The following is a 21,476-nucleotide window of genomic DNA, read 5'->3' on the forward strand; positions in this document are numbered from 1 at the left end:
AAAGTCTCATGCTTTAGCAAGAAACCAGAGCAATTGTTGGGTTTGTGGGCTAATGCCCCCAAATCAGGAAACAATTTTACTAATGCCGGTGCCTCTCTTCCCATTGAGAATCACCCTGCAACCCCAAAGGAGGAGCAGAAAGCTATCCTTGATAATTTACACATCACTGCTACTTGCTTTCCTATACTTGCTGGAAATAGTACTCTGACTTTTCCAATTAATAACCTAATTACTACTGAATATAGAAAACCTATTTGAGTGATGCCTGCAAAAGGCATATTGAGCTTCCAGTCATAATGTACTCAAGACCTGGGGACTATCTATGTGGGTACAAATAATTGCTTGTATGATGTCACTGGATTAAATCCAGTAAGGTTCCTTTCCAGCAAATGTGGTTATGTGCTCTGCTATAAAGAGACCACAAAAAAGTAAGTATCCCTCTGGACCTTGTTCAGGAGCTATGCAGACTTATGGGAGAGCAAATTTAACTGGCCTCTGCTCAGACGCCACTAGGTGGCTCTATTTTTCAGTCCCCGAGGACCTATATTGGATCTGCAGAGAATTTGCTCCTGTGTTCTGCCTTCTCCCTGGTTTGGATCTTGCTATTTGCCCTTGCTCACTCCTGACTTTTGGACAGCTTTCCCCGAAAGTTTCCATAATACTTCCCATAATCAGAGGCCAAAGCAGTCAATAACTAAAATTAGTATCAACCTTGAAAGAGATGAAGATAAGTTAGTTCCCACTGAGGAAAGTTCCCAATGGGGTTCCTGGGGGCTCACTCTTGATGGTAATGTGGTGCCAGTTGTATGGAATTTGAAGCTAATCTGTAACCTGGGGAAAATCTTGAATTTTGTAGCCAGTCAAACCTCCCAGGGATTCAGACATGTTTGCCACTCTTTGAAAGTTGGATGAGAACATTTGTGTTCAACTAAAACACTTAATGGAACATCTCACAGCTTTAGATCTCTTTCCTTATGCTGGGGGCTGTGTATAGCATTGAACAAAACTGAATGCTACCCCTAACTTTCCCCTGATTTTGTTACTACAGAAAGCTTAATTAAAAATGTGGCTGATAGTGCTGTTTCTCTAGACACTGGCACCGAATACATTAAGGACATTTTTGAGGGGAAAGGAACACATGATGTGTTAACGGGAGCAGCTAACAGTTGAGTTGCAGGCATCCTAAATAGCGAATGGCAAAGTTGGCTATTCCAAGGTTTTCTATTCTTTAAGTGGATCTTCAAGTTACTATGACTTGTTACCAGGCTAACCACAGAAATAAGCAACTCTTTAAATCAAGCCATTTTACCGTGAACTGTGGTCCTTAATTGCTACCACGGCCTGAACAAAGAATGACAACTTAGACTCCAATATTGCTTAACTTTGAATTCTTTGATTTTGATCAGTTTTGTCTGTGGAGATTCCTATTAACAAAGGTACCTCTGTTTCTTGGTATTATCCTTCTTAAAGCCATCATAATAGTCTCCCTGATGTGTTATATCCCTTGAAGAGTCTTAAATGCTTATTTGCAGCCATCCTTTGTAAATCAAATGGTCTTATTATGGTTAGAATAACAAAAATATAAGGAAAGCATAAAGAATCATCCAACTAATTTGACACTCAGAATAGTGAATTTCATACAGAGACCAAACAAGTCCACTACGATGGTGACAGAAAGTATCATTGACCAAGGTTTTGGTGAATCTCTCAAAATTGAGAGGCTGACCAAAAGGGGGCGAACTGTTAAATTAAGTTTGGCCCAAAGCTGCCTCTGCATGTAGAAAATTGTAACCTAAGTTAATATGTAAACAAACTGCAACCTAACTTGAGAGTATATTCTTGTCACAAGTAGCTGAATCTCAGGCCAGTCATAGCAGCCAAGCTTTCAGTCAATCACAGGCTGCAAACTGCTCAGACCATGTCCAATAAAGAAAACTAAGCTGTAACTAATCTGGCTATTTCTGTATGTCACTCGCCTTCTCCACCTATGAATACTGCCTGCCCACCATTGCTGGGTGGAGCTCTCTGAATCTTGACTGGTTCAGGTTGCTGCCCAATTCATGAATCATTTCTTTGCTCAAATAAATTCTAAATTTAATTTGTCTAAAGTTTATAACAACTTTTAAAAAGTTGTTATAAAGGAATTGATGCAAATTGGTTTATGTAAGTCCCCACAACCAAATAAAAGAGCAGCAACAATCAAAAAATAAATACATAAAAGTCGTTATGTACTTTTAATATTATTTTGTTTTGTTTTGTTGACTGGAAGTTAAGGGAATCCAAACCCTGGACTTTAGTGTTATTGGCACATTTTAATATTTAAAAATAAGTTAATAAAAAGTCTACAGCATTAAGGTACAGTACTAGACAATATTCACAAGAGTGAGAAAATTGGCCTATTTGGTATTAAGTCTTCCATTATTTGGAAAGACATTCCTTTCCTGTGTTTTCTAGTAATATCAATGACAAAGTTTGCTCTTTGTCCTAAAACTTCCACATGTTTACTGTCTACTGTCTCACGCTGAAATGGAAAAGTAAAAGTCGACTCTCCCTTTCCCCTCTAGGGCTTAATCTTTGTATTGGAACTCATGGGTCACTAGACATTTGTTTCAAGTGTTTAGCAGTCTAAATTTCTCTCCTTTTCAGCACAATTGATGTCCACCGGATTAAAATATTCCCTAGAGTTGGTTATTCGGTGACATGAAGCAAGGGTGCACATTTTGCGAACATTGCCACCAGAGCCAAGCGTATTTATTCAGCGCCTCGGTATGCACAAGCATCAATGGCTAGGATTTAACAAGTCAACTTCATTGAACAAGTTGCCTGTGGCTTTTCAGAGGAAGGGCCTGTACTCAGCCCGACACCGGAACGCTAGCCGCGGGGCACGAACCCAGGGTCCGGCTCTCGCCCGGGGCCACCCCGCACGACCACAGCCCATGCTTCCCACGTGGGCCCTGACGCAGCCCCCAGACGTTTGAAAACAGTCGCCCCGAAGCCTGGGCCAATAGGCGGGGCGAGCCGCGAGCCCCCGCCCCGCCCGCCGGTGACGTCACGGTGACGCCCAGGGCGCGCGGGCGGCGGGGCCTCCTGGGTTCCGCCCTCAGAGGTCGCCGGGCCGCTGGTGCTCGGGCCGCTGGTGCTCGCGCCGCCTGTGCCTTTCCCGCCCGGGTCTCGTAGCTGTCGCTGCCGTTGCACCATGGCTTTCGTAACCAGGCAGTTCGTGCGCTCCATGTCCTCCTCGGGTGCCGCCTCGGCCTCGGCGAAGAAAATCATCATCAAGCACGTGACGGTCATCGGCGGCGGGCTGATGGGCGCCGGCATCGCCCAGGTGAGCCGCCCGGCGGGCAGCGTACCCCGCTCGCTTTGCTGCCCACCCCGAGATGAAAGCGCTGGCTGGCTGCGACCGGGCAGGAATATCCCGCCGGGGGGCCACCGCCCGCCGGACACTGGGGGCGTTTTCACTCTGGCCTCCCCTGGGTAGTAGAAATATCTCGCGTCTGGGCCTGTGAAGGCGCAACAGTGCCCTTGGACCGGTCCTCATTTCCTCTCTCTCAAATTCGGACGGCCCCAGGGCCTGGTGAAGGTTCCGTGGAGAGTGTTGGTGAATGCAGTTTGGAATCGGGCCGTGCAAGAGAAGATAGTGTGTGTGCACACGGTTGAGACAGAACGTGTTTGCTCGCTGCTCGGCTCAAACGGGAATTTGCTGCCAGAGACCTGGACTGCGATCGGTTTTATCAGTGTTTTAATAATTCTGCTCTCTTGGTGAGGGCAGTTTTCTCTCCTAAACGGTCGCCCTGCTCTCCCCCGTGTTTCCTGAGTTTGCTGGGCTACAAAGTGTAATGATAGTCATCGCTTTTGTAGCACTTCGTAAAGTCACCTTTTCGGAGCTTGTTGAGGCCCGAGGACTCAGCCAAAGGCAGCGCCAGGCAACTTTGACCTTTCGCTTAGTGCTCTCTGTGCGGAGATCTGCGCGCGGTTTTGGCGCTGGGGAAAGTGGGAGGGGGAGATACAGCGGTGGAGGGCCCCAGGGGAAATCTCTACTCTCGTGCATCTTACGACTGTCCCTGTTCTATCTAAGCTGTGGTTCAGGGTCGGGGTTGTGCAGTTAATTACTTGGATACTTTAATACTTGTAACTTTATTTTTTTTAACAGTTACGCTCCAGCTCACATTGTAGAACCGTGATTTTCATATCCTAGCTGATTACATTCTTAGCGTTTCAGTCCTTTGAAACTTGGATTTGAGGGGGTGGGGCAGTTATGGTCATCTAATTTTTCTTGGGGAGCTATTCAAATGCAGTGGCTACAGTGATGAAAGAGTTTCATTTTTCAATGTCTTGTTTCCAGCTAAGTCCACGTTTTCATACTTGCTTAAAAAAGAAAGATTTACTGTTATTATCTTTCTTAAATTCCTCCTCTGCACATTTTTAGTTAACATTTATTTGATTGCATTTTCTCCTAAAAATCTGTGTTTCTATGATGTTTATCCTTCCAACTTATTACAGTCTCTCATTTCTTCTGAGACAATGTTTCCGGACATACCTTACCCTTTTCATTGTGTTGATGTTCTGGCTACTAGGTAATGGTGTCCCCATAGTCAACGTTATATGTGGGATTGGAAGAGAAAGTCCCTTAACCTAAAAATTCCACATATTATACTCAACAGAAAGTTTAGTGTGTGTGTGCTTGTGTCCCCTGGCTCCACCAAAGTCTCCCAAGGCTGAGAGAATGAGATTTATTATGGGCAGAAATAACAATGTATTCATTTAAAAATGTTTAAATAACATCCTAGTATCAAGACATTAAGGCCTTAAGCCTCTGGTAACAATACAGGAAACCGTCCAGAAACTTGTGGATGGTGTCCTTGAAGACAGCAATGGAAGATGATTAGAAACTAAGCAGAAAGCATCACCTCAATTTTTGCGCAAAATCAGATTGCTCACTTTTTGGGGAGCTGTATCCATCATTGGCCAGAAAAGGGCGTTGTGTTGCATGAAAAGGCACAGAGGCAGCACCTGAAATTATGGGTATGATATTGGAGCTTTCACCTGAGAAAAGAGGGAGGAGAAATGATTGACATTGTTGGGGAACACAGACTTGTGGATCAAATCCTTGAGTAGTTGGGCCAAGGAGTACCTTTTGAAACTTAGGAAAAAAAGAGAGCTATTTACGCCACATGTTGGAAATATAATGGAACTGTCATTCTAAAAGGTTATAAAGACCAGCAGTCTAAATAGTAGACAGTCATAAGGAACAGTATTTCCGTCCTTAAACAGGGTTTAAGAGAACCTCTATTGTTTAGGTGACAATTCTAATCCTGTGGAGGGAAACCATGCTTTCCTGCAAAATTTCTCTGTGTGTGGTGTTTGCAGTGGTTTAGCTGATCTGTTTTTGCACTCTACCTTGTAGAATGCAGTTCTACGCGGTTTTCCCTGGTTCTTTACTCCTTGACACAGCTTTTGGCACAGGGTAAATCTTATTTGCCTATTGAGTGCTGCTGACTAATTAATTGATGTGTTTTGAGTATAGATGGGCTCCAGTTCAGTACAGAGAGTTGAGTGGTCTACATGTTGACTGTGCCCCTTGCTGACTGTGTTAACGTGGGAAAGTTACCTTACCTCCGGGACTGGGTTCCTCATCTCTGAAGTAGGGCTAATACTAGTACTGGCCTCGTAGGAATATGGAGAGGATTGAATGAATTAGCGCATGTCAAGCACTTAGCACAGTGTCTGGCACATAATAAGAGCTCACAGAATGTTAGCTGCTTTTATGATTATTATCTTTGTTGTAGTTTTCCTTGTCCTGTTGCCCTTTTCCTCTCGTATCCATTCCCATCCCTGATCGTTGCTGCTAAGGTAGGCTTGCAATGTTTAGATGAAGAATATGGGTCATGGTCCCTGTTCCATCTTGCTTAATCGCGAATGCAAATGCAAGCTGATACTGCAATTTGTTTGTTCAGGGACTTCAGAAAAGAGGGAGGGCACTTTTTGCCTACCCCCCATTTTATTATTAAATCTTAGGAAAGCCATAGAAGTGCAAGCACACACTAGCATCTAGATTATGCTACTAATTCGCAGTTAGTGTCATTTTTCTGAACTCTTTCTGAAGTAGTTTTACTTTTAATCAAGGTGCAGTTCTGTTTACAAAATTTTTTTTTCTTGTGCCTCTAACCAACTGAGCTAACTGGCCAGCCCCTCTATTTGCAATTTTAATTTTTAAAAATTTATCATCTTAAACATATGTTCCAGTTTGTGCTGAGCAGGATTAAAAAAATTTAGATAGATTTTGTGGAAGTCTGATGCATTTCTCAAGCAATTAAGCAATTTAAGACAAGTGAGGTCTGTGCTTAAGTATGTTTGATCAGAGCACAGGCCATTTGTACCTGTGTATTTTCAAAGAGTATCTACTTTGCCTATCATTTCTTTGTTTGGTTTAAATTAAAAAAAAAAAAAATCCCTTAGACTGCAGGTTAATATTTAAGTAAGTTAACTCGTTTTATGTGTTTGCCTGTTATACACTTCTGACTTGGTTTTGATTGCCAATTTGTCTTCAGCCAGATACTTAGGCCAGCAAAGAAGCTTATAGCATTAAATGAACCTAGAGTGGGGGACAGGTTGTTTTTTGCTTTATAAAGGTGGAAGAAAGAAAGGAAGAACGCTGCTAGCTATACATTTCCCCATTTTATAGAATGAATCCTTCTAAGCTTTGCTTTGTCCATTGCTTTTTTCATATGAGGAGCCCAGTGATCTCATAGCTTTCGTTAAGTTACTGGTAAGAGTTAAATGAGCTACTATAAGTACAAGTGCTTAGAATAGTATCAAGGTATTCAGTATTAACTGTTCAGTAAATATTAGCTGCTTTTATATAGACCCTGCAGATCTAATCTGGTGATGACTTCTCTTATTTTAGATTCTCTTCACTGGCTTTGAAGATATTTCATAGGGAGTGCAAACAATTCTAAAGATTTTGAAATTTACATATGTGAGTTGTTGAGAAGGATAATCTTAGTACACCATTTACTTGTTTGGGGGTACTATGATGAGTTCATACTCAAAGCATTTCGAACAGAGTGTGGCACTTAAAAACCACTCTGCAAATGTGACACTTTATTCTGTTCAAAGCATTTTGATGTCTGTCATTTTATGTGACCTTTACAATAATTACCTCTGCAGAGATAGCACTTGGGGTCAAGGGTCACAGGTGGAGCCAGGGCCACAATTTGGGTTTAACATCTCCTGCTGTGCTGCCTGGAGATCCCTGAGACTGAGATAACCACAGCTCTGCCTGCACCTCTGGTCCCTGCTGTCGTGTGGGGAGAAGTGTGGCATCTATGGAACCGGGGATCCTCTGTGAGTATCTGGAATCAATAGATACCAGCTTGATCTCTCCTCAGCTGTAGAATCAAAGTTAGGGTCACCTGCTGGTCATCTCCATGAGGATGCTGTGCTTCCATCCTTCTGCCCATAATAGATTTAAATTCACCTGCCAAGGCTTAATTAATTCATCATATTCTCTCCGTCTTCCCCCTTTGGCTTTTCCCAGGGAGTTACATCCTTCTGTTAGTGCAGTGTTGTTCTTCCAGCCACATGTGCTCTGAAGATGGGTCATGATTCGTGTTTACTCCTTAGTAGAAAAGGCTCTGTAACGTTCCTCTCTGAGGAAGGCTCTTTTCTCTGCTCTCTCCTTTGCAGTTCCTGGGCCAGGCATGTTACCTAAATTGTTGTAGGAGCCTCTTAATTGGTCCTTTCTGCAAAAACTAGAACAAACCCACTCATCATAACAAGCATTGCCATATTGATCTTCCTAGAGAGCAGTTTGGATTTGTAACCCTCCTATACCCAGAAAGTGTTCATCATGGCAGCATCTTTCAGAGATTATTAAATATAACTAAGAGTTGGTTGATGCTGTTGACATGTCTGGTTATCCTTTCCCCTTTTCAGAATTTGTGGGAGGTGGGAAGCCTGGGAGAGAAGTTATTTCCTCTATATTACCAAGCCTGGCTGCTTACTGAATTTTTTAAAAAACTGTATATTTAACAAACTTCTTGTCTAAAAATGGAGGCACATTTTCTTGGCTTTTTAGAAATACTTTTTGAAATATAAAAATCTAAGTCTAGTAAAGGAGGCCAGCCAATGAATTAACTGTTTTCAGAACAAACCAGCTGGTTTTATGATGGCGGTGGTGATTGAAAGCCTCAACAGAATGCCTTTTTCTGATTGTTGAAGTTAGTGAAAAAAACTAGTGCTGAAGGCAGAGTTCAGAATATTGCACAACCAGAGATAATTATAAACCCAGAATTGTCAGCTCTGAGAGGTGCAACTGATTTATGGCTTTTTTCTTCTCTGCATCAAACCATGAGAACCTGAAAGGGCAGGCCTTGATGCGAAGGCGTGGCAGCCTCTGGGGCACAGTCAGCCTCAGGGAGCCCTGACTCAGTGTACTTATTCTGGGGATTGGGAGGAAGTCTGGATTTATGTGTGGTAGACAGTTTGCACAACTTTGGGATTTTTCTGAGAGAATGTGGTGATGAAACTCAGCCCTCCTGTAGGGGCACATGGGACATCCAGTGGAACTGGGCCAGTTGATGTTGTCTCATGGATTCACCACTCATGTAATGCATCAGAGAAGCTGCTTCAAATCTAGTGATACATTTGCAAAAATATGTAAATCCAGCATGCTTTGTCTTGGCGTGATTACTCAGCCCTGTGGCCAGAATACTTGGGGGCTTTGACAAGCGTGCTATTCACTTGGCCTATTTTTACTCTGAAGCACCCTTGTCTAAAAATATTTACTCTGGCTTAATCCTGCCTTCCACCAGGCCTACAAAAGTCATGGAGCTGAGGACATAGCCTTCAAATAAATTTTTTTCCATTGTGGACTGCTTGTCCCCAAGGCCTTACAATGTGTAGGTCACTGTAATATAAAACAAGAATTCTCAGAAGGTTGATTTAAATTCTGCTCATTCAAGTTTAAGTGCCAAGAAGAATCCTCTTCATTTGTTGTAAAAATAGCATGTCTATGGGAGGAGGAAAAAAGGCATTTCTTTTCACTCATCTTCTACCATCTTCCTCCCAGAGCGCTGGAGGTGACCAACTTGGGTGGTATCATCAAGAAGATTGAATGCTGTTAGTTACCTTGCATCCAAGATACATGAAATTCTCTTCTAAATAAGAGCCCGCTATAATATAATTATTTTCACATTATCAGGAGAGGCCCTCAGCTACACCAATGGAAAGAGCTACCCAATCTCATCTTGGCTTTACCACTAGATATATTTATTCAGTTAACATTCCCTGAGGGCCTGCCACAGCCAGGCAAGGTCTCAGCATATAAAGATGAATTATATTTAGTCAGGAGCCTACAGTAGAGGAGTACAGATGATTATAGTAACACAGTTTGGTAAGTGCAGTGGTAAGTGTAGGCAGTGATGTTACAGGAGTACAGGAGAGACACTAGCCTGAGGCCAAGAGGATCTTGGAGGGGTGGAAGTGGTCCAGCTTAGTTAATCAGGTGAAGCTGGGGGAAGGTAAGGCCACGCAAAGGGCTGGATGTGAGAGGCAGCAGAATTGGGGAGCTACAGGTCTGTGGTGGTGGAGAGTCATGCGACAGGCAGCAGAGAGCTGTGTGTCTGAAGAGGAAGTCCTAATCCTGCAGGACCCTGCATGCCATGTGTAGAACTTAAGCTTTATTCTGTGGTCATGGAGAGCCACTGAAGAGTTTGATGGAGTGACACAGACAGAAGTACTTTCACAGAATTACAGTTTAGGTAGGATACCCTTGTGCCTCTATGTATCTTGGGTGAGTAATTTTTCTGCTTTAGTTCCCGTTTCTGTCCTCAGTAAAAAGTTGTGTTGGATTAGATCAGAGGTTTTTGGTTGTTTTTGTTTGTTTGTTTTTAATTGTGAAATACACAGAGCATAAATTTACTATCTTAACCATTTTTAAGTTTATGGTTCAGTGGCATTAAGTAAATTCATATTGTTGTGCAACCACCACCACTGTCCATCTCCAGAGCTCTTCATCTTACACAGCTGAAACACTGTATCTATTAAACAGTGACTCCCCATTTCCCACTTTCCTCATTCCCTGGCAACCACCTTTCTGCTTTCTGTCTATAAATTCGGCTATTCTAGGTACTTCATGTAAGTGGAATCATACAGTGTTTTCCCTTTTGTGACTGGCCTATTTCAATTAGCATAATCTCTTCAAGGTTCATCCATGTTGTAGCGTGTGCCAGAATTTCCTTCTTTTTTAAGCTGAGTAATATTTCATTGTATCTATATACCACATTTTCTTTATCCATTCATCCATCAATGGACACTTGAGTCGCTTCTACCTTTTGGCTATTGTGAATAATGCTGCTTGAACGTGGGTATATAAATGTTGAAGTGTCTGCTTTAAGTTCTTTTGGGTATATACCCAGAAATGGAATTGCTGAATCATATGGTAATTCCGTTTTTATTTTTTTGAGGAATTGCCATATTGTTTTCCATAGTAGCAGCACCATTTTACATCCCATCAGCAATGTGCAAGGGTTTCTATTTTTCCATATCATTGCCAACACTTTCCCTTTTGTTGTTGTTGTTATTTCTAAAAGCCATCCTAATGGGTATGAATAGATCAGAGGTTTTTACACTATGTTCTGCTGGACTTGAGGGGTTCCATGAATCTTCTTGGTGATTCTCAAACTGCTTCCCTTCTCTGAACTTTATTTTACATAGTAGCCTTCTGTACGTGTTCCTATGGAGAAGGATTTTGTGGCTAAAAAAGTTTGAAAGTCACCTCACTGGCTGATTTCTAGGGTATCTTCTTGCTCTAAAAATTGATGGCCCTGTGTTGTAGATTGGATGCCCTCCCAGCCTCCCTGAAGCTTACATCCCCACTGTGACTGTTGGGAGTTGGGAAGTCCTATTATAGTAATTGAAAGGTTGGCCCTTGAAGAGCTGATTAGACTAAAGGGCCGTGCTGTAGTGAATGGATTAATAATGGTGGTCAGGGGTGTGGTTCTGAAGGCTTTAAAAGGAGAGCACATGAGAGTCTCTCTCTCTGCTCTGCCATTTTTTGCCATGTGAGTCCCCTGCATTGCTGTAAAGCCACCACCAAAGAAGACCCTCACCAGATGTGTTCCCTGGACCTTGGACTTCCTGGTCTCAGAAACTATAAGTGATAAATTTCATTTTCTTATAAATTACCCAGTTCCAGGTATTTAGTTATAAGCAACAGAAATGGACTAATACAGCCTGATTATCTGTAGCTAATAAACCTGAACAGTAAAAACTTTTGCTGATCTCTGAACTTGCAGTAGTTGATAAGCTCTGGTGTCTTAGTTTCTCCTGTGTGATGAAGAAGAAACCTGTATTGGAGGGGAGTGAGCTTGTGTGTCTGTGGCCATCTCTGATGTGGCTCATAGATGGGCACACACACTGGGTATATATGCCTTTGGTCTTGCCCACAGTCTCTCTGATTAAAGGTACAAGACACATTCACATGTTGGAGTAACCTAAGTACAAATCCCTTTTGAAATCACAGAGGTGGTCATACCGTATAAATAATGTTGATCTTCCTTTTAGGCAGCTCACAGCGATTACCCTCCAGTTCCCCTTTTGCCTAGCATTCCATCTACCAGTGCCAGAAAACAGGTAAAAACCTCACCAAAATCACAAAGAGAGACTTTTGTAGCAGTTTTATTATTATTTTTATTTCACTTGGTAATTGACTAAAGACTCTGGTTATTAGCTCCTTTTTTTCTTACTATCCTTTTCAAACTAATAATGTGATTTCTCATAATTGTAAAATAATTTGAAGGTTAGCTAAAGTTTGTCATAAAGGGTTTCTGGCAACAAAACCAGTTATGATTTCTTGAGAATTTATTCCTGAAATAATTTACAAATTCTGGCTTTTAAAAAGTAGATCTGTCAATCATGTGTTCGTTTCATGAGTGTGAAGTGTCTTCTGTGTGCTGGGCATTGGGCATGTGAAAGGTAAGATGTGGTTTTTGCTGGTGAGCCACCCACTGTCTACCAGAAGAAACACAAGTGTGAACAACTAATTGTTATAAAAGCACAGACAGCCTACTTATCATTTCTGGAATGTGACTTAATGCAGATGAAAGTTTTAATAGTTTAGATACCTTACCTTAAGGTAAATGTGGTGTGGCTGGGGAATAGTACAGGCTCAGGTTACTATACTCCAAAGCATTTGTTATTTAGCACTTATTTATTGGACAGCTATCGTTGCAAACATGTGATAAGTACTAGGGGATACAAAGACCAAATCAATTTCTGCCATTAATGGATTTTAAATCTAATTGCAGAGATTAGACAAAAATCCAAATGGCATAGTTTACTTTGGTGTAAAATAGTGTAATAAAAGTAGTAAAAATCTAGCTCTGAGGTTTCAAAATGAAGAAAGAGCACATTAATTTGGAAAAGCCTTCGTGGAGAGGATAGCATTTGAAACAGGCCTTGAATAATGAATAGAACTTTTTTAGACAGTAATTAAGGGTTGGGGTTAAGGGAAAAGTGTTCTCCAGCAAACTGTGACCTGCAGAATAGTGGTACCATTAATGAAGGTCAAGGAGAATTGGTTTTACGGTCATGATGATGTCTGTAGTTTAGGATAGAATTTGTTTGTTTCAGGCACAGTTGGTGTTATGGGAATGATTGAGATTTTAGAAGGGTATGAACCTTGAAGGATACATTTGTTTAGAAGCTGAAAACATAAAGAGAAGACAATTAATATGGCTAAAAGGAACAGATAAGAAATTGAAGAGTTTCAGAAAGGAAACCCTAGTTGTCAGTGTGCAAAGCTGTGGATAAGTGGAAGAGAAAGCCAAAGAACAGGAATTGATTTAGCAGTTAGAAGGCATTTGGTAAATTATCTAATTCCATGCAGCAGTGGTGGTGGAGAAAGCTGCTATTGTTTGAATGTTTGTATCCCCTGCAAAGTTCATGTTGAAACAATCCCCAATGCAACAGTATTACGAGGTGGAGCCTGTAGGAGGTGATTGGGCCATGAGGGCTCTGCTCTCATGAATGGATTAGTGTCTTGGAAAAGGGCTTGTGTCCCTTCCATTATGTGAGGACCCAGTGTTCAACTCACTCTAGAGGATGCAGCAAAAAGGCGCCATCTTGGAAGCAGAGAGTAGCCTTCACCAGACATTGAACCTGCTGGCACCTTGATTTTGATTTCTTTTGTTTGTGAATTATCCAGTCTGTGGTATTTTATTACAGCAGCACAAATGGACCAAGATGGAAGTCATATTATTAGGGTTAAGGAATAGAATGGCTCGGCAGAAAGTGGAAGCACCAAGTATAGAGAATAGCAGCTAGCAAGCTTTGTGCACCTTTTCATGTGCACCTTTCGTCTAAGCATTTCAACTTCTTTAATCCTCACAACAGTCCTATACAGTGGATACTTTTGTTTATATCCTATATTACAGATCAGGAAACTGAGACAGAGGCTGCATAACTTGCCTGAAATCACACAGTAAGTGGCTAAGCCAGTGTCTTGGTCTATTTTGTGCTTCTGTAAAAGAATATCTGAAACTGGGTAATGTATAAAGAACAGAAATTGATTTTTTCACAGTTCTGGAGGCAGTAAAATACAAAATCAAGGTGCTAAAATTTGGTGTCTGGAAAGGGCCTTCCCTTTCCAGACACTTGCAGTGTCGTCTGGCAGGAAGGAACAGTGTGTTCTCCCATAACAGAAGAACGGAAGAGCAAACTAGGTGAACTTCCTCCATCAGGCCCTTTTATGAGGGAATCTAATCACATTCACGAGGGAAGAGCCCTCTTGTCCTATTCACTTTTTAAAGGCTCTGAATACTACCATATTGGCAATACCAATATGTATTTTGGAGAGGATGCATTTGAACCATAGCAGCCAAGGTTTAAAGCTAAGAAGTCCAGTTCTAGAACTTGTTCCTCCATGTATCACTATCCCACCTAGTAATTGAAGGACTTTGGTGGTGAAAGGAAGGCCAGCTTCATGTGGTTAAGGTGTCCCCCCAAGAACTCTCCCTCTCCGTTTTTCTTTCTTTTTAAATGGAGAGAGAGCCAAGCTTGTTGTAAAAATGGAAGGACACAGAACGGAGAACCTGCAAACGAAAACTGAAAAGGGAACAAGACTAGGGATCAGAAGATGTAGGATCAAAAGTAAAAATAAAATAGTTTACCTTAGAAAGCTATACCTGGGTCCAATAATAAGCCTCAGACCCTTGCAGAAGGAGAAAAGGGTTAGCCTAGAATAAAAATAATAAGCTATTATGATATGCCAGGCACTATTATAAATGTTTAACTAGTATTAACTCATTTAATCCTCTCAACAGCCCTGTTGCGCCAGTTTTACAGATGATGAGACAGCCCACAGACATTAAGGAATGTTTTCTCTCTCCCAGTTGACATATGGATGCTGGAGTCTGGCACTTGCCGATCTCAGTACTGTTTCAGACTTTTGCCCTCAGACCCATCCAAGCCTTGCAGGGTCAAGAACAGCACGTCAGCAGCAGCTGTAGCTTCAAACCCCAGTCACGTGTAGAATTTCAGATTGCTTATTGTTGCAATGAGAATAATGCACCTCCTCCCATGGCTATTATGAGGATCAGATGGGTTAATTTATGAGAAGTGAAAGCTCTCTGGGAGCAGGGGATTTGTTTTGTTCACCACCTTGTCTCAGGATCTTGAGCAGGTACAAGGCAGGTATTGAGCCAGTAGCAGGCAGCAGTTAATGAAGGAGTGAATGCTCAGCATGGTACTCTAAATGGTAGTTCTGGTCCATCCCCAGGGGAGCACAAGTGTTGTGCCAGGGGATCAAAAGCACTCACCTCTGAGAAGCCAAGTTTTTTGTCTGTGACCTTTGATCATTTAATGGAAAGCATTTTCTGATAACCTCTGCATTTCTTGCCCAAACTGTCCAAAGGCTTCCTCACTGTCTAGATTGTCAGTATTCTCCAGTACAATTACTTGGCTTCCAAGAAAAACATAGCATTTCTTGTTTTGTTCTTAGTTCAGACCAGCATGTGACCAAAAGCTATGAATGAAGACTCAGTCACTTGCAGGACTCTGGATTTTATTCAGAAGGAATGACTGGAACCCATACTCTGAACCACCATATCTGTCACAGGAAAGATTTTGGCCTCAGCAGCAATTAGAGATAATTATTACAACAAAGGAATGCAAAAAGAGAAGTTAGGTGGAAAAGAGATTTTAAGATCAAAAAGAAGAAGCTGAAGAACTAAAGGACTTGTCTAGGACAACTGTAGTGGATTGAATTATTTCCCCCCAAAACTCACTGAAGCTTGAATTGTGTCCCCAAGTTTTGTGTATTAGAAACGTAGCCACCACTGTGATTGTTAGAGGGTGGGAAATCCTGTTATGGTAATTGGAAGGTGAAGCCTTGGAGAGGTGATTGGATTGTAGGACCATGCAGTAGTGAATGGATTAAAAATGGTGGTCAGGGGCATGGTTCTGAGGTCTTTAAAAGAGGAGAGTCTGGCTTTCTCTTTCACTGCTCTCTCTGCTTCCACCGTCTTGCAATGTGAGACCCCTGGGTAGCTGTCGCCACCACCAGATGGACCTTGGACTTCCCAGCTTCAGAAACTGTAAGCAATAAATTTCATTTTATTTATAAATTACCCAGTTCCAAGTATTTTGTTATAAGCAACAGAAACAGACTAATACAACAGCCTTAGAAGTTATGAGTTTTACACTGGTTGTCTGGTGGAGGAAGGATTGTGAGCCTGCAGAGACAGTGTTGTACATTAAGAAGATGAAACAAACATCTGTTAAGGGTTGGGACAGTGAGCTTGGAGACTGGAGCCCAGTTGGGAGGCTATTGCTAAAGAGGTAATATGCCCCTAAACTGGAGTTTAGGGTGTTATGTGGTACCAAAAGAGGAGTGTTGAAGCAAGTGTTAATACTGTGTTCAATTTAAATGTCTGTTTGATACCGTAACTCACCATACATACTTTTCTTTCTTAAATTTGATCTCATGGTTACCAGAAAGGTGAGATGAGGTCATTGTTTTTCAAAGCAGGGTGTTCTGGCTTATTTTGGATATTCAAAAGTTCTATAAGAAATTTTAAAATTTGTGTTATCCTTTTGTTGATTATCTTAAAATTAATATAAGCATGTTCTGGATGATGTGAATGTTTCTTTTCATCACTAATGAGATCTGAAACATGTATTCCCTTATGTACTTTTATGTGCATAGTATCATTTGTTCCAAGTGAAGTCACAATGTCTTGTTGAAGAACATTTTGCCACAGATTGAAGAAAGAAAAGTGGTGGGCGAATGGAGCAATTACAGGTACTTGAGAATGTTGTTGTAAGGACATTGAATGCCAAAGATCTGAGCCTCACAATGGTTGGCGCAATATTTATATTGTAGACATGTGTACTGCCTGGATCTTCTCTTTGGATGAATAATTAGGTGTAGGCATAATGGTAAGTGTGTGATAAATTTTCCTCTAACAAATGTCAAAACGGTTATATGCTTATTTAATTCAGATTTTAATATCATAATCCTCTCATTTTCAATAGAGTAAACTATAGAACTCTAAAGTGACACTTCCTTAAAACTGGCATTTGACCCTGGAAAATTGGTTAAATAAAATTAAATGAGATGCAGTAGGCCTGATGTCTGGCATGTGGAAAGTAGTCTAAACGGGAGCTATTTTTAGGGGTGGCAAACCTCCATGGATTCTGTTTTCAGTTGGTCGTGGTCTTTCGAGGGATTTCTTCTATAGGAGATTCAGGATTTATCCCCAGCCTTGTACCCCATAAAGAAGAAAAGGGGTATTGCTAGCTCAAGGGTGGTGAAGGTTAGTTAGCCAGGAGCAGGAAGCTGACCATCAAAGATCAGTACAGGACATTGTAGATGCAAATGTGGCCAGAGGTCAAGGCAAAAAGAGATCCATTTCAGGAGAAGGGACTGGAACATAATTGGGGAACAAGTGCATGTCCTGACCTTCAAGAAAGGAGTTAAGAAGCAAGTTTTATTTAGGGGAGGTGGAGTAAGACCCTGATGTTCAGGAGTCCCAGTCATTGGAGCCAGTGGGGCCTGAACTTTCCTTAGGGAATTTGGGGAGAGGAGTCTTCCAGGTAGTATCTTCAGGATTTGTCTTCTTGTAATCTATTTAGAGGAGTACAAGGAATGTTGCCTTATTTGCTGAGACAACCAGCTTTCAAGATACAATAATAATAAGATACAGATTTACAGAAATTTTATGTTATTGATTTTGTTTTTTTATTTTATATATATTTTTTATTTTATTTTATTTTTTTTTTTGTCTTTTTCATGACTGGCACTCAGCAAGTGAGTGCACCGGCCATTCCTATATAGGATCTGAACCCGCGGCGGGAGCGTCGCCGCGCTCCCAGCGCAGCACTCTCCCTAGTGCGCCACGGGCTCGGCCCTGATTTTGTTTTTTTATTCTCTTTTCCCCATTCCTTACTATTCTGTACTTAGTGAAAATATCACTAAAAAGCCCTCCTAAATAAGTATATGTTAGTTCTTCCCCAAACTGAAGTCCTAACTAACATACTTTAACAGTCCTTATGATATTGGCATCATCGTTCCATTTTATAGATGAGGAAAACTTAGAATATGAAGTTTGGCTTCGTGGCTAACAGCTGAGTGATCTTTGGCAAGTGCCTTATCTTCTCTAATCCTGTTTCTTCTTTTGCAAAATGGGGGTGTTGTCTACTTCAAAAGGGTTGTTGGATTAATCAGAAATAATCTTGGAAAATGTGAAGTATGAGCCTGGCACATGGTAGGTGCTCGGTACATGGCACCTCTTACTTTTGCAGCATTTGACTTTTTTCTTTTTGAAGGCCAATGTTTTTTCTGTTTATTGAGAGTAGGTAGAGACTAACTTCTCTTGGCTCTCCCAGCAATCAAGGATCGCATAGGAGAAATAAGAAAAGTGCATCAATAATTCAGAATGAAACAAGTTGGGCTTCAGGTGACCTTGTGGCTGCCTCAGCTTGTTGAGCCAGTCTGGAATGAGAGTCATGCAGCTTTCATGGATGGCAGCAAGGTACAGGCTGCTTGTATTCTGAGTCCATCTTTGTGGTAGCCCATTTAGACTAACACACTGGTAGGAGAGGAATACCAACTCCATTTGGAGTAGAGTAATGAAGTCAAAGAACACTGGGCCTATAATCTTGGGGGTGTTTTATTAAGCATCTAGTATACATCAGGTGTTGGGCTATGTGTTGTTTGTGCATTGAGTCCTGACTATGGGTTAGGCACTGGGGTTTGCAAAGACGAATAAGACATGAAGTTGCCCTTAAGAAGCTGCTGATCTTGTGTTTTAGGGTATGTCTAAGAAGTGATCACAAAGACCTTGCACATTTAGATTGGGTTGATCTCTATAATGGGTGAAATGAAACTTGCTATAACTTGAAGTCACTTGAAGTTATGCTCTAATGGTATTTTGTTGCTATGCATTAAATTGTGATCTGTATTACAGAGCTTTACCTAAAATGGAAAAATACTTCAAGGAGAATTAAAATTTCTCTTTTTCACCTATATTTTCTCCATTCAGACCTAAGCATATCCACTTTTAGTTTAAGCAGAGGTGTCCTCTCTAGCCATGTTTTTAGAATATCTGCATTATAAGATTTCCTTCATATTTTCCTGAGGCTTTGTGAGTTAACCGAGGAAAGAAAAGCTGAAGTAGAAAATACTTTTAAAAAAAACCTGCCAGAGATAACCTTTTAGAGCATGCAGTTGTTGCCTTCTCACTTTACCAGCAATGGAGGTATAGGCATTTTGGAGAGTCCAAAATTGTAGAAAATGCTGCAGGCGTTTGATTGGGGTAGGGAGAAAAATTGAGTTGAAGGTCCCATGAGATGCAGCCTCTTTCAGAGTGATGCTAAGGGACATTTTGCAAAGTGGGAATGTGATCAGTTAGTAATATTCTGGGAAAGATCTGTTTTTCCTATTAGGTTTGGCCCTCCTTGCACCTCTGCTCTCCTGGAACATTGCTTGGAGAGCCTTGAGTTAATAGCTGGGGGGCGGGGGAGGTGTGTTTTTTTTTAGCCAGTGTCTGCATATATGTGTTGTCTCTGGTGTGCTCATTCAGATGCCACGATGAAAAAAGGCAGCAACTGAATTGGCCCAGTGTCTTTTGGCCATTTTTTTTGTTGTTGTTGTTGACTTTTACTGTTTTTATAAATATGCGTCTCTTTTTTTTTTCACTTGAATGTTTGAGGGTGCTTCCTCTCTAGGTTTGGTTCTGCTTACAGCTTTAAAAGAAGTAATTATGAGGCTAGCTAGCATTATGGCATATCTGCCACATAACCAAAAATACCCAGTGAAGATCACGATCAAACATGATTATAATAACTTTGAGAGTGGCTTTCTAGAAATAAGGTCACAGTATCACCTCCTGGCTCGCTGCACTCCATGTCTTTAAGGTTCATACTTTATTCTTTGGAAGATGGGCGTATTCTAGGTGACCTTTTATCTAGCCTTCTGACATCTGCTGGCTGCCAGGATTCTTCACCATGGTGGGTTTTATTGTATTTGACATTCTATGTATGGAACCTTTTATTGTTGGGTTTATTTGTTTTCTTGTGTGTTTTCTCAATGAGATTATAAAGTCCCTAAGTAAAAGGTCCCATTGTCTTTCTTCATCTCTATTCTTTTCAGCTTTGGCACCATCTTGTGTCAAATATACTTGAATCTTCCCCCCAACTCCTTGAAGAACTAAAAAAGCCTGAGTGATGTCTGCTAGAGGTGAAGTTAGGGGAAAGTAGATTGGGACCTAGGTAGGTAGGAATCTGAAGAATACTATTTGGCCTGTTCAAAGGATGACCTAGGACAGAGGTTAAGAGTAACAAAATGAAAATCACTTGTGTCATTCCACAGGGACTGTCAGGCAGAGGAGCCAAAACAGAAACGGAATGTCCCCAAGCTGGCACCTCTGCTTGCCCCAGCCTCGCAGATGATGTATTTCCGTCAGCGACCATCACTCCTGTCAGCTGTTGCTCCGCAGGGGTGCCCATGTCAGAGCAGTTCAACTTCCTTACCAGCTCCAACTGAAATTTGAAATTTATTTTTTGATGGTTCATAAGAAAGACTCACAGAATCCAGCATGTAGTTATACTCACAACTATAATTTATTACAGCAAAAGGATACAAAGCAAAATCAGCACTGGGAAAAGGCATATGGGGTAAAGTCAGGAGGTTAGGTAAGAGCTTCCAAAAGTCCTCTCCCAGGAGTCATGCAGGATATGTTTAATTGCCCCAATAATGGAAGTGACAACACCTGTGAAATGTGGCGAGGACCTCTTTAGGGACTCAGTGCCCACGTTTTTTATTGGTGCTGGTCATGTAGGTACCCTTTGCTTGGCATGTACCAAAATTGCATACTCTCAGAAGGAAAGCAGGTGTTCAGCATAAACTGCATTTTTTGCATACAGTTTAGGCACAGAGTCATACTTATCAGGGACTGGTGGGAACTCTCCTGAAATCTAAGTTCCCAGACACCAGCCAAGGGCCAATCTTGCCATCAGGCCTAAGGATAGCAATTTTGGCCTTGCTGGAAATCCTTTATGCACAGTTTCTAAATTTGCTCTTTTTTACTTTGAATTTATTGAATTGGAGGCTCAAATTTGTGTCAGATTATTTGGGTTGTTGGCTAGATGGACCTTGGTCTATTGTCACTTAGGGAGAAAGCTTGGTCTAGATTGATGGGTGTTTTGCTTTGGGGACATCGTTGTACTTTGACTGTGCTGCCTGCAGCCTGTTGAGTGTTTCTGCTGACAGGCAGATTCGCTGCTGGCTTCTGTCCTTTTATCAAGATAATTCATCCCCCATGTCCCCCATTGCCCATTGCTCTGCTCTGGTGTCAGACTTTCTGGTCCTGGCAGCGTTTCTGTTCCTTGGTTCCCAGGCAGTGCTGATGCTGCCTACAGGCCCCACAGGCTGGGACATGTACTTGCTGTGTGGGAGAAGCCATAGGTGTGCTTGTAATTAATTTGCATTTAAAACCTGTCTTACCATTTTGGAAATCTTGCTTTGGAATTTGAACCTCTTCACCTTTAGGTTTTATTCTTTTGTATCTGTTCCTCCTTGATTTTCTGCTTTGAGTTTTTTGTTTTGTTTTGTTTTCGGAGGCTGGCTGGTATGGGGATTCGAACCCGTGACCTTGGTGTCAGTTGAGCTAACCAGTTAGCTCCATGCTTTGAGTTTTAGTTGCCATGCTTCAAAAATCTCACATCATGACAGTGGTTCAGGACTATTTTACTGTCATCTCCTTCTTTTCTGGACAGGTTCATTCCAGCTCACCTGCCCTTCTCCCACACACTGTTGGTGCCACAGAGGTTCCAAAACAGTGCTTCTACAGGGGGCTTCTCAGATTCTGAGTAGCATCTCTTGCATCATTTATGTTTGTGTTAGGTCACATGTGTCCTCTTCTGGCTTGAATCAGTTTACTTATATTTGCCTGTAAGGTGATCCGATGGCC

The 21,476-nt window shown here is 41.6% G+C and overlaps 1 protein-coding gene across 1 annotated transcript in view; it reads left to right on the top strand.

Annotated features, from left to right (window-relative positions):
- Positions 1-3,077: 3,077 nt before the first annotated feature.
- Positions 3,078-21,476, top strand: part of HADH (hydroxyacyl-CoA dehydrogenase) — a 39,946-nt gene continuing 21,547 nt past the window's right edge. Inside the window, exon 1 of the mRNA XM_063107763.1 lies at positions 3,078-3,328. Within this exon, the coding sequence (XP_062963833.1) occupies positions 3,197-3,328 (132 nt within the window). The 5' untranslated portion in view covers positions 3,078-3,196. The remainder of the gene's footprint in view (positions 3,329-21,476) is intronic.

This window comes from Cynocephalus volans, chromosome 9 (assembly GCF_027409185.1).
Source record: "Cynocephalus volans isolate mCynVol1 chromosome 9, mCynVol1.pri, whole genome shotgun sequence".
Classification (NCBI taxonomy): domain Eukaryota; kingdom Metazoa; phylum Chordata; class Mammalia; order Dermoptera; family Cynocephalidae; genus Cynocephalus; species Cynocephalus volans.